This window comes from Athene noctua, chromosome 3, assembly GCF_965140245.1.
Source record: "Athene noctua chromosome 3, bAthNoc1.hap1.1, whole genome shotgun sequence".
Lineage (NCBI taxonomy): Eukaryota > Metazoa > Chordata > Aves > Strigiformes > Strigidae > Athene > Athene noctua.
In genome coordinates, this window is record NC_134039.1 from 86,798,083 (window position 1) to 86,810,167 (window position 12,085).

A 12,085-nucleotide genomic window follows, 5' to 3' on the forward strand; every position below is an offset into this window, starting at 1 on the left:
TGTTCTGAATAGTGAATATTACACTGAAATTATTCAGCATTTCCAAAGTTGTTCTGTTGTCCTGGAAAAGTGAGGCTGTGGGCATTAGTCCAATCCTCTGTTATGTCTGAATATACTGAATAGGATCAGTGACGTTTCACAGAGCATTAGAAGCCTCAGGGTTACTCAGTTCCTGTAAGTTTCCTGAAAAGATGTGTCTGCGTGGAAGAAAGAGATCCAAAGGGGTGTCCCTACAGAGGGAAAGGCAGTCCAAGCCAAGCTCTGCAATGAGGCATCAAACAACACCCAAAGATGAGAAAAGCCTCAATAAGTGCACGTATCTTTTTAGACATGCGGTCATCCAGCTCTGAGACAAAGTTGCAGACGTCTCTTAGACTCAGCAGATATTTTTTTTCACATATTTATTGATACTGATGCTGCTAATCAGCAAGCTGCATGGCCTGAACTTCAGTCAGGCTTGTGGCTGGAACAGTCGCTTGTGTTTTGTCAGATGCTGGTATCCAGCTTTGCTTTTCCTGCTGGGAAAACCTTCCCCTGGGGCTGTGGAAAGCAATTCCTGGCTGAGATGCCCAGGTGCTTTTGAACTAAAGGCAGTAAAAGTAATAACCTTGTTCATTAGTTACACCTAGTTTGGCTGAGCTTATTTATTTTTTTAAGGAACAGGTGAGAGGAATTTGAGAGCTGAATAACAACATAAAGGGAATGCTTTTGATTACAGGCCCCAGTTGACCCAAGTGACATGAAATTAAGTGTCCTCCTCAAAAGGGAATGAGCTGGTAGTGTTGGCACACAATCAGGGCTTGTTGACAGTTGTTCTGAGTTAAAAAGTGTGCTAAGGAGGAAAGGGAGTGGTTGCTCTATCTTTATATGTGTTTATTATAGGCAATCATCAAATATTTACAAGACCAAGGAGCCCTTATCCTCCTCACTTCCTCTGCCTTGGCACGAGATGATGGTAAGACACAGCTCTGTAGAAACCAATACCCGTGCTTAAACATCCTGCTGTGTTTTGGAGACGGAGGGTGGGTGCCCTCAGTCTAAACAAAACCTCTTGCTTTCTTTCATAGGGTTTGACCCCAAGGAGCCTGACAGCCTCCTGGCCCTGTTCCTGTTCACCTCATCCCGGTCGGTGTGCCTGAGAGGTAGGGAGGCTCCTTTTGCTGCTTTCAAACACTGCGTTTTGGGTGTGGGGTCCTCACCAGAGGATCCTCACAGACACGTTCCTCTTGAAGAGCTGATTTCCCTGCTCAGAACCACGTACAGCTTTAGCACAAAGGGTGTTTTTAGAAGAGGAGAGAGAAATCCCATCTCTCTAACTATGCTGTGTTTTAAGCTGATCTAAACCAGGTGCCCCAACTCACCCATTTGCTGCACATCCTTGCCCCTTTGCAGAAAGTTAATGGGAGTGACAGATAATTACTTTTCTCCCTCTTGGTCAGTTTTCAGCAGCGTCCACTCAGGGAGGCGAAATGACACATGGGACTTGCTGGACTCTGCGTGAAGCTGATGTGATTTCCTAAGCCAGCAGGAAAAAAAAAGCCTGCCCTAAAAAAATAAGTGAATTTTCTGCTGAGAAAACAAGTGAAATGAAAGGTCACTGCTGGCATGGGGAGGGAGGGGAGAAGTGGGGAAGGGGAAATGCTCCCTAAAGAGCAGCGAGGGTTTGGAGGCTCAGCTGTATTGTGTGACTTCTCTGCGGTGGGATCCATTAAAAACTGGTAGTGGAGTGGTGACGACTGGTCAGGGTGTGTGTCCAGTGAGGGAGGGAGGTGGGTAGGGCTTTGCTGCCATCAAGGTGAGTCACAGCTCTGGGATCCGGGAGGTGAATCCAGGCTCTTTGCAGCCCCAAAACATGCTGCTTTTCATGCCAAACAAACACAGAGGCACTAAATAAGAAAACAGGTTGCACAGTTGGAAGGTGCACACAAGCAGGTCTTGAAATAAGAATGAACTTCAACCTCTGTTGCATTTGCCTTAGATTTTCTCTGTATGTGTTGGCTTTTTGCTGCATTCTGGGTGGAAGTATTCACACTACCATTTCCTCTTGTGGACATAAAGTTACTGCTCTGCCTCCCCTGGACAGCTACATCCACACACTTCTCACTGCATCCACCCTACCAGGAATACTTCTAGCCTTGCAGATCCCCAAGCCAAGGTATAAACAGGGGCCTTTTGCTCTGTGGAACTTCTGGCTTGCTTTTTGTTGAGTCATCCTAGGGATAAGCCAAAAGACTCTTTATGCCAGCACACACAGGTATTTCAGTTTGCCTCTGTCTGAGCCATGGCTGCCGTTGCCCACGGAGCTGCACAGGACATACCCATCTCCCCTCCCCGGAAGATGAATTGGCAGAAGAGCCACATCGTAGCGTGGACTGCTTTGTCTTTTTTGGTGTTTAAGCTATAAACTTTCTCCGTCAGGATCCACATATGAAGTGGGCTTGTAAAACAGGTGAAGACGTGACAGCAGCTTGGCAGCGCGGGGTGCAAATGTCTTTGATGCCTGAATTCAGACTTTAAGGACCTAACTTTAAGGACATGCTGCTGGTCTTAGCGTGGCAACTCTTCTAGTTTCTTTTCTAGGTGTAGGAGAGAGACAGGCTCCTCCTGAGGCAAACTGAAGATCCCAAGTGCCAGGTCAAACCTGGGATCAGGTTGTTGCTGTGACACCTGAAGCAAGGGCCTGAAGTTGGGTGAGGTGAAAGGAAAGGATGCCTGGAGAGCAGACTGGAGGTGGGAGCTGGCCACTCAGATATTGAGATCTTGCTGACCAGATCCTCAACAGGTAGAAAATACCCTCCAGAGCAGAGGAATCTGTTCCTGAAAGGCTGACTGTGAGCGTTGTATGCTGGGGGTGAGGAGAACAGGGCAAGGAGGTATTTATCTTGAAGAGGGTAACTGTGGAAGAAGGTGGTGGAGACAGGAGAGGGCACCAGGAGTAAGGAACATCCCCGAGCGAAGATGTTGCAAGATGGCTGGTGGGAAGGTTTGGGGCTGCAGAGCAGACATTGCCCGTGGCTGGTGTTGATACTAAAGAGGCGGCAAAGCCTGCGCAGCCAGAGACCAGCTGGTGGTGAAGCAAAAAGGCAGGGGAAGAGGATAACATTGAGTAAACGCTCAACGTTGTTACGTGTTGTGATCTGAATGTTGATGGCTTCCAGATGTTTTCCCTCTGGTGCCAGCAGGACTCCTGCACATGCTGTCCCATTCTGCCTCCGCGAGCGGCGTTGCCCCAGCCAGCCCTGAATGTCTCCTGAGTCCAAGACCTCTTCTCACTGGGATTATAAACCTTTTTTGCTTTCGGGTTTCTCTTTTCTATGAAGATAAGCAGAGGGGTTTGGGCTTGAAAAGGGGCGGTCACCGAAGACGGCAGGGGTGGGATGCAAAGGAAAAAGGAAGGTGAAGGACGGACATGTTTGAAGTCACTCAACTCAGACTCAAAGCATGAATAATGTTTCCCATTTCAAAACAAGCAGCCTCTGAATTTGTTCCTTTCCTGTCCAGACAGCCTTTGGGAGGAATGTAGGGCAGGCGTAACCAGCCTGCTGTGCAGACGTGCCGCAGCGTTCCCGAGCTAGCAGCAGAGGCAGGCAGCTGGGAACCAGTTCATGGGGATGCCTGGGCTTGCCAGTAACAAGGACCAGCATTACCAGTGCAAGGTCGGGCCAATAGACAAAGAAAATCTCACATCTGGGAGGGGAAGAGAAACGCCTTTGCCTGGCTGGGAAGAAATGTCGGATCATAATACGCAGATGGGCCAAGCCTGTGGGTGCAAAGCACCAACATCAGCCTGCTGGGTTGCAGCAGATGAAGCTGGATAAGTGTGGCTTGTGCAGGAGCTCGACTGAGAGGCTCTGCATATCACAGCAGCTCTCCAGGCATTTCCAAACACCAAGAGGATGCTGCTCTGCCAAGCAGAGCCTACTTCCACGGTAACACATGTGAGGGTGGGCACCCTCGAGCCTTGGGACTCACTGATCCCTGCTGGGAGCTAAACCCAAGGCTCTTACAATACTGTGCAGCATACAGGGTAGAGCGTTGGTCCTGCTGGAAGCACCAACTGTTTTCAGTAGGATCAGTCCTCCAGCTTTAGAAAATCACCCAGAGGTTCACGTTACTTATTGATACAGTCCCCAGATCTGCTTGACGAAGTCTGTATACCCCTGTCCCACTCCCAGTGGTGTCTTCATGTGAAATGCATCCACCCAGGTAGAGATGGAGCTGCTGAAAGTTGCATCTGAACGGTGATCTGAAACACAAGTGATCTGAAAATGGTGCTAATCTAAACACCCTGCACAGACAACCCTAAAGTTAAACAGGTTTAAAAAACTCAAAACAAACGCCGTGTATTTTCAGAGCTCCAACTGTCTGAAATGTTGGATTTAGCAAGAATTGCTGGAGTGAAGGGACTTAGACCGCTATGTGTGCGATCTCACCGTGTAATTTCCTGCAGAATGGGGCTAGCTGATAAAACAGCAGTCTTTCATCTTAGTTGAATCCACTTTTGACTCCCACGTGCAATTCTTTTTTACTTTCAGCAGTTACAAGCATCCATCAAACCAGGACATCACCCCTGGGGCTAGCTTTTTGTGGGTTGGCTTCTGGGGCTTTTTCATAGCTTTCATGTTCTCTTTGCATGTAACGGTGAGGTGATTGGGGGAATATAATCTTTTTTTAATATGAGTAAAATTCTATCATTTTCCTTTCGCAGCTGAAAAGCCCGATCCAAAAGGTGATAGAAAAGATGGTGACAATAATGACATCTCATTAAAAACAACCTCAGTTTTGCCTGGGCTTCGCTATGCCTTACAGAAAGCCAGTTCTTCGAGGGGGGACACAGTCAATACCAGCATACGAATCAAACAGCACTTCCAGGAATACGCAAAGCTTGATCAAAATACACAGCCCACCTCTGGCCAAAACAGTGAAGTTCCCCTTTCCTCTGTCCTCTCACCAAGTGAGGATGAATGTACTAATCCCTTCAAAAAAAACTCAGAGCACTCCTTCTCCCAGCTGCAGTGTTATCTCTCCGATCCCAGCAGCTATACTCTGGAAATGTCAGCTGCCTTAGGATGTTTGACTGGGGCTGTTCAGTCTCTTTGCTGCGATTCGGTGGCTGGTTGTAAAGAGGATTTCTCTTCAGCTGCGCCACCAGACCTTGTTCCTCCCAACACAGCAAGAAAAGTCAGAAGTGAAAACCCGGAGCACACAGCGGGGCTGGACAAGAGTGATGAAGGTCCCACAAAAGACATCAACTCGGCCAGCAAGCTATGGGTGCAGCAGAGCAGGAGGAAATCCAGCCGAGCTGTTGTGACCAGGAAGAAATGGTCACCCCTCAAGATGCAAAAGCATCCTATGGGAGACAGTGGCAAAACCAGGAAAGCAACCAAGAAGAAGAAAATCTCTTTCTCTTTTCCTAAAAAGCCAGGGGTCAAGGCCAGTTCCAACGAACCCATGCTTAAATTAGCCAATTTGCAGTTTCCACATAGAAGGAAAAGAGGTAAGTGCTATATAAATGGGGCTGATTTCTTCCTGCTTCACTGGGGTATCCAGCTGGGGTGCTCAGGGTTCTCCAGGAGCCATGTCTCCTCACCCCCTCCCTGTGCCCAGAGCAAGCAGACATCTCCTGAGAGCATCTGCACAGGTCTGTGGTGATGTCTCCACAGTCTCTTGTTCAACCTTGGTAGGACCGCAGGGCTGTGACAGGGGAGTTCAGTGAAGGTGCCTGAAACCCGATGCTATGGTCCATGCTGGTGCTTTCCTTTGCTGGACTGACAGACACCCAGCTGGGTGGGAGTGTTGGTCTGCTCGAGGGCAGGGAGGCTGCAGAGAGACCTGGCCAGGCTGGAGCCATGGGCTGAGCCCAACGGGGGGAGTTTCACTGAGGGCAAATGCCAGGGGCTGCCCTTGGGCCACAACAACCCCCAGCAGGGCTACAGGCCTGGGGAGGAGTGGCTGGAGAGCTGCCGGTCAGAGAGGGACTGGGGGGGTTGAGAATGAGCCAGAGTGTGCCCAGGGGGCCAAGGAGGGCAACGGCATCCTGGCTTGTGTCAGCACTGGCGTGGCCAGCAGGGACAGGGAAGGGATCTGAGCCCTGGGCTGGGCACTGGGGAGGCCGCCCCTCGCTGAGGGGGTTCAGTTTTGGGCCCCTCACCCCAAAAAGGCCATTGAATGACTCGAGCGTGGCCAGAGAAGGGCAACGGAGCTGGGGCAGGGTCTGGAGCACAGGTCTGCTGGGGAGCGGCTGGGGGAACTGGGGGGTTCAGTCTGGAGAAGAGGAGGCTGAGGGGAGACCTCCTGGCCCTCTGCAACTCCCTGCCAGGAGGGGGCAGAGAGGGGGGATGAGTCTCTGGAGCCAAGGCCCCAGCGCCAGGCCCCGAGGGAATGGCCTCAAGCTGCCCAGGGCAGGGTCAGGCTGGCTCTGAGGAAGGATTTCTGTGCAGAAGGGGCTGTTGGGCGTTGGAATGGGCTGCCCAGGGCAGGGGGGAGTCCCCGGGATCCCTGGAGGGGTTGAAGAGTCGGGCTGAGCCAGCGCTGAGGGATCTGGGGGAGTTGGGAACGCTCAGGGGGAGGGTCATGGTTGGACTGGAGGAGCTGCAAGGGCTTTTCCAACCCAGATGGTTCTGTGATTTTGTGACTGTTCACGGGGCAGTCAGACAGGTCCTGGTCATTGCATCCCTTGCCCGCAGACTGTCGATGGCTCAGGGAAGGAGCAGTTGCCAAAGCCATGCTCATTGCGTAACCAGCCACCCTACATGGTCACATTGTGATCCTCTGAAAGTCAATTTTCTTGAGGAAATGATAAGTGTGAGGTTGATCCCACCCAGATTACTCTGCTGAAAGCTGGTACCTGGCCTGAGCTGCTCATTCGGTGTGGCACAGATTGTTCCCTGAAGGCTCCTGTCTCACTGCTGAGGATAGGCCAAGCCTGTCCTTTTGAGCCAGCCTAAGCCTCCCCTTGATTTGCTCTGACGCTCCAAGTGGGTCAAGACAAATCTCAACCTTCCTAATGAAATGTGGCTGAAAACATCCAAAGGAACCTCTTCTGGCATTTACATACATCATCAGTAGCAGCAGCGACTGTGGAAATGGGCTGTCCTGCCACCCAGGGAGGGGCACGGTGTCTGCCCACTGCGGGCTGAAGTCAGCTCTAATTTACAGTCCATCGAGCTCTGACCTGGGCCACGTTGCCTCAAGCCTGAGTGGCGTTGCTGATGGATCTGGGAGAGGTACTTGTGTGCTTCTTGGAGGGGTAAATAAGTATCCTCATGGTGCCAGTGTGCCAGGCAGGAATTACAGTGGCTTATCCCCCGAGAACACCTATTTTAGGTCAGGAAAGCAGGCTTTAAATGAGCTTAAGGAGTGATGCTTAATTTTTAATAACTGCTTACTGATCAGTTACATCAGTAAGAAACCCCTTTGTAAGATCAGATGCATAAATCAAGTCACTGAAGAGTACTCTGCTGCTGCCAATCACTTCTAAAGCAGTCCTACCACATTCCTAAACTGGATATTTTGCAATTACTCCTTTCTAATATGAATATGCCTCAAACCAAAAGAAATGCCTTCCCTTTTCCCTGTCCCAGGTGCGGAGGTCCTGTCTGCAGAATTTGTGCACAAAACACAGTTTGAACCTGTTCAGAAGGAAACCTCAGATCCCGATGATCCTAGCTTGGAAACAAAGAGACCAAAGACACTGAAGACTCCAGTCACGAAAAAGGTTCCTGTTGCTGAGACCATCACGAAGCCCCTGCAGTGCAAGATGCGAAAAAGTGTGGCTAACAACCCATCAAAACCTCAAGCCAAAAAACAAGCAGAAAGTGGTAAGAGTGCTGTTCCCTGTGAAAATCTTTCCTTTAAAAGCCGAGCGATGAAACACCACGGTCAGATCACCATGGGCCTTACAACATTTAGTGCTGAGGGTCAGGATTGGGGTCTGAGTGCTGCTGCCCCTGGCACCCAGTTATGTGTAGTGGCATAAAGCACGAAGGTGACCGTGAAAATCACCGTTACAGGATGCACAAACCACATGGGGTCTCTTCTGAGTCTTCCTGAGCCTTCAGTTTGCATCCGTGGCAGACTGCTCGGATGGTTTAAAAAGTCTGATTTTGAGGACAGAGCATTATAACCTCTGCTTGTAGCCAGCATCTGCCTAGATTTTTAGTCCATGACGTTGTAAATCTGGTCATTTTAAAAACGTCGAATTGTCACAGCCTTTGCAGACAGACTGCAGCAGATTTAAGAGGCAGCGTGGACAGCCCCTGGGTGTAGCATTTGCAGGTGCTGGCCAGGAATCTGCTGTTAAACTGAGAACCAGTATTACGGTGCCAAAATAAATGATGGAACAGGAGAGGCATTTTCTGTTAATTTGTCATGTTTCCTCACACTGGCGTTTTGATGTCCTCTTTCAGATCTGCCTCTGGTCCTTCTTTTCCCCCTTCCTGGGGGAGGTGGAGGCTTTGAAGACTGGTTTAGCCACCTCTGCTAGGTTTATCCGTTCTTCTTGATCTTTTTTTTGCCACGTGTTTCTGAAGCATGGCACTTTTCATAACCTGTGTGTATCAAACACAGCCCCTTGTTGCCCTTGTCACCCTGGGGGTTGCTGGAGCAGATCTCACCAGTGCTCTCGCACAGGCAGGGTGTCAGGTGGGTCCTGCTGAATGCCAGGGTCTGCCAAAAATGCAAAATAAAGGGTGTTTAGCAGTAAGAAATACTTAATTTATATGTCTTACTATGCAGTTCTCAAGGAAATTAAATGTAACACGTAGGACTTCAGCACAGATGTGATTTAATAAGGTTTTATTTGAAGAGAGATTTTTTTGTGGGTTTTGGTAGAAGGCATTAACCTTGTTTAATGACTTCATACTGTTTTTACGAACATGGGCCTTGAGCCATGGTGAGGGGCATTTTTAATGCTGAAAACTAAATGAACACGTATTTGCTGTGCTCTGGTTGCCTTTGGGAGCCCCCAGGTTTCTGTGTGTGCTCTGATTTGTAGCTCAAGGGCAGGTTATGCTCTTGAGAGGGTGTGCAGTGGGAAGCATGAGGACACAGGTGGTTTTTCTGTGTTTTAGAGATTTGGGGTTTTTTTGGAACTGTGGATTATTGAAAGCATAGCACAGGGTTTATCTGTGAAGATGGCAAATACTCAAACTAGAAGAAAATTTAAAGCAAAATAAAAAGGATTAAGGGAACACCTAAAATATCTCAGGTTGTATTTAAGTGGCCAAACTGCTCTGTGCACAGAGGGGAAAGTTTGGTCACTCTGGATCCAGAACCTTTTATTTCTGAGAATAAACCCTCTTCCTGAAGTTGCTTAGATTCCCAGCTCTGGATTGGTTTGGAGTAGCCATGGCCTACATGACCATGGAGATGATTTTTATTTTTTTAAGTTCAAATTCCACGTTGGAGAGACACTGCCAAACTGAAAGTCTGCTTTGAACCGCTTCTCAAGGCAGAGCTGTGCAGCCTTTGTTTATTCTCTGACTTTGTTTTCCTCATGCAGGGTGGAAGGAGCCACTCTCCGTCCTCCCGGGCGAAGTTGCTTCCCAATGCCACGGATCCAATAGCTGCACGAGTGAGACTCACCCAGGAGGAGTTGCTGATCTTGGTTTCGATCTGAAGAACGACTACAAGTCCCACGCCTTGAACTTGCTGGCTGATCTAGCTCTGGGTTCTTGTATTCCTTCGTTTATCCCCAGGGACAGCAGGGTGTTTGCTGTGTCCTGCAGCCCCTCCAGCAACTCTGTAAAGGAGCAGCAGAGTCATCACAAACACAAATCCTTGCGGGTTGCTTCCGACCATGAATACCACCGGGTGGACAAGCTCGCCAAGGGAGCCACCTCTACTAGCAAAGCATCACCAAACCAGAAGGTCACTCCTGATGAGCAAAGAGACTTAAATAACGTGGTCTCTATTCCCAGGGAGAAAAACCCTGGGATTTTCAGCAAGAATAACAGTGTAAGCCCCAGCTCTGTGAATGTAAAACCCCATGCATTGCTCCCAACAGAGACTCAAGAAGCTGCTGAGGTAAACAAGCACTGCTTCATCTCCGCCGAGCACTCCTACGCCTCACAGATGCCTGAACACTCCAAGAAACACTTGTATCACGGAGGTGCCCCCTACCCTGGCCTAGTACCCTTCAGAAATGGAACCGGGAACCCCCAGTCAGGAGTTCTGATTGGGAAAGTCCTGCCTTTCCGCCACCAGCAGAACAGCACCCAGCTGCAGCGGGCCTTCCAGGCCTTGGCCATGAGGCACAGGAACAGCCTGATCTCCCCCAGGCAGAAGGAGGATTTCACCAAGTCCCACACGGTGAACATCCATGGCAAGTCCATGAAGGTGACGTGCCACTGGGAGGCAGAGTATCTCTTCAATCTGGACAGCAGGTACACCAACGATGCCCTGGAGAGAACCGTCATCCGCGCCCTGCACGGGTAAGTCAGGCTGGAAGGCTGCTTGTCTCTTGCTGGATATCTGAGGTGCTTTTGGAAGGGGCTTTGCTCTTTTTCAGTTTGCTTTGCATGATAATTGCCTTTTTCCCCATGTTCAGATGCCCAGTTTTACTGTGTTAAAGCCAGTGTGTCTTCCATGCAGAGGACTTGGGGGTGTTGGTTGATGAGAAGCTCAACATGAGCCAGCAACATGCGCTGGCAGCCCAGAAAGGCCCCGTGTGCTGGGCTGCACACAGAGCAAGGGGGGCACAGGGCGAGGGGGGGATTCTCCCCCTCTGCTCCGCTCTGGGAGACCCCCCTGCAGGGCTGGGTCCAGCTCTGGGGCACCAACAGCAGAAGGACGCGGACCTGCTCCAGCGGGGCCAGAGGAGCCACGGAGATGCTGGGGGGGCTGGAGCCCCCCTGTGAGGACAGGCTGGGAGAGTTGGGGGGTTCAGCTGGAGGAGAGAAGGCTCCGGGGAGACCTTAGAGCGACCCCCCAGGGCTGAAAGGGGCTGCGGGAAAGGGGGGAGGGACTCGTCATCAGGGTGTGTAAGGATAGGATGAGGGGGAACAGTTTTAAACTGAGAGGGTAGATTCAGATTAGATCTAAGGCAGAAGTTTTTCCCTGTGAGGGGGGTGAGGCCCTGGCACAGGCTGCCCAGAGAAGCTGTGGCTGCCCCCTCCCTGGCAGGGTTCAAGGCCAGGTTGGACGGGGCTTTGGGCAACCTGGGCTGGTGGAAGGTGGCCCTGGCGTCTTCCCCCATGGCAGGGAGAAATAGGACTAGATGGTCTTTAAAGGTCCCTCCCAACCCAACCCATTCTATGATTCCCGTGGCTCTGCAGCTAGAATTGGTACCTAGAGCCATGAACCAACATCCTCCTTGGCTGTTTCTGGTTTTTTTCAGCAAGCTGGAAATCACATCAAGTGATCTGTGCCTGCAGCTGGGCATTTGCAGCTGCTCTGCCTGGGGCTCAGCACCATGGGGGACCAGGAGCTGAGTTACCTTGTGCTAGTCAACTGGAGGGAGGATGAAGATGTTTCAGGCTGTGTTTGCTTTCCCTTCCAGGCCCTGGGACACTGATCTGCCCCATGACATGAAAGATGTGAAGCTGATACTTCATATGTGGATGGCTCTCTTCTACAGCCAACCCAGCAAACTCCTGAGCAACACGAGGAAGGTGGTGAAGCACAGCAACCCCGAGAAGTATGTCTCAATACACAGCACTGGGGACTTTCTTGAGCTGAGTGATGATGGTGAGGAATGGTTTGAGTTGGAGACGTGCCCTGCAGACTCTCGGTCAGACCCTGACCAGACTCCCAGCAGCTCTCTGGATAGCAGCACACATTGCCAGGGAGTTTTCCACCCAGAGGAGAGCCCTGCAGACTCTCAGACTGACACTGATGGGAGTGCTGGTGTTGTTGATAGCACTGTATCATCCTCTTCAGGGGAACTGTCCTGTGGGGAGGAGGAGCCTTCCTCCACAAGCTGTTGTGAGAGCCTTTCCCTTGCTGATGAGAGCCTGGCTGTGAAAGACAAGCAGCTGGCAGTCGTTCCTGCGGATTGTGTGTGTGATGTCTTGACCATCACTGCGGTAAGAGCTTGGGGTTTGGGGGATAAGGGTCTACAACACTTTGCACTTATAGGAGTAGG

At 50.6% G+C, this 12,085-nt stretch overlaps 1 protein-coding gene across 4 annotated transcripts in view; it reads left to right on the forward strand.

Moving 5' to 3' along the window:
• The window catches only part of TASOR2 (transcription activation suppressor family member 2), a 50,801-nt gene that overhangs the window by 21,314 nt on the left and 17,402 nt on the right, over positions 1-12,085 (forward strand). For all 4 annotated transcript variants that reach the window (XM_074903551.1, XM_074903552.1, XM_074903553.1 and 1 more), the window contains exons 12-17: positions 883-955; positions 1,068-1,142; positions 4,709-5,497; positions 7,584-7,820; positions 9,503-10,433; positions 11,501-12,026. In XM_074903551.1, coding sequence (XP_074759652.1) covers positions 883-955; positions 1,068-1,142; positions 4,709-5,497; positions 7,584-7,820; positions 9,503-10,433; positions 11,501-12,026 — 2,631 coding nt within the window. The remainder of the gene's footprint in view (positions 1-882; positions 956-1,067; positions 1,143-4,708; positions 5,498-7,583; positions 7,821-9,502; positions 10,434-11,500; positions 12,027-12,085) is intronic.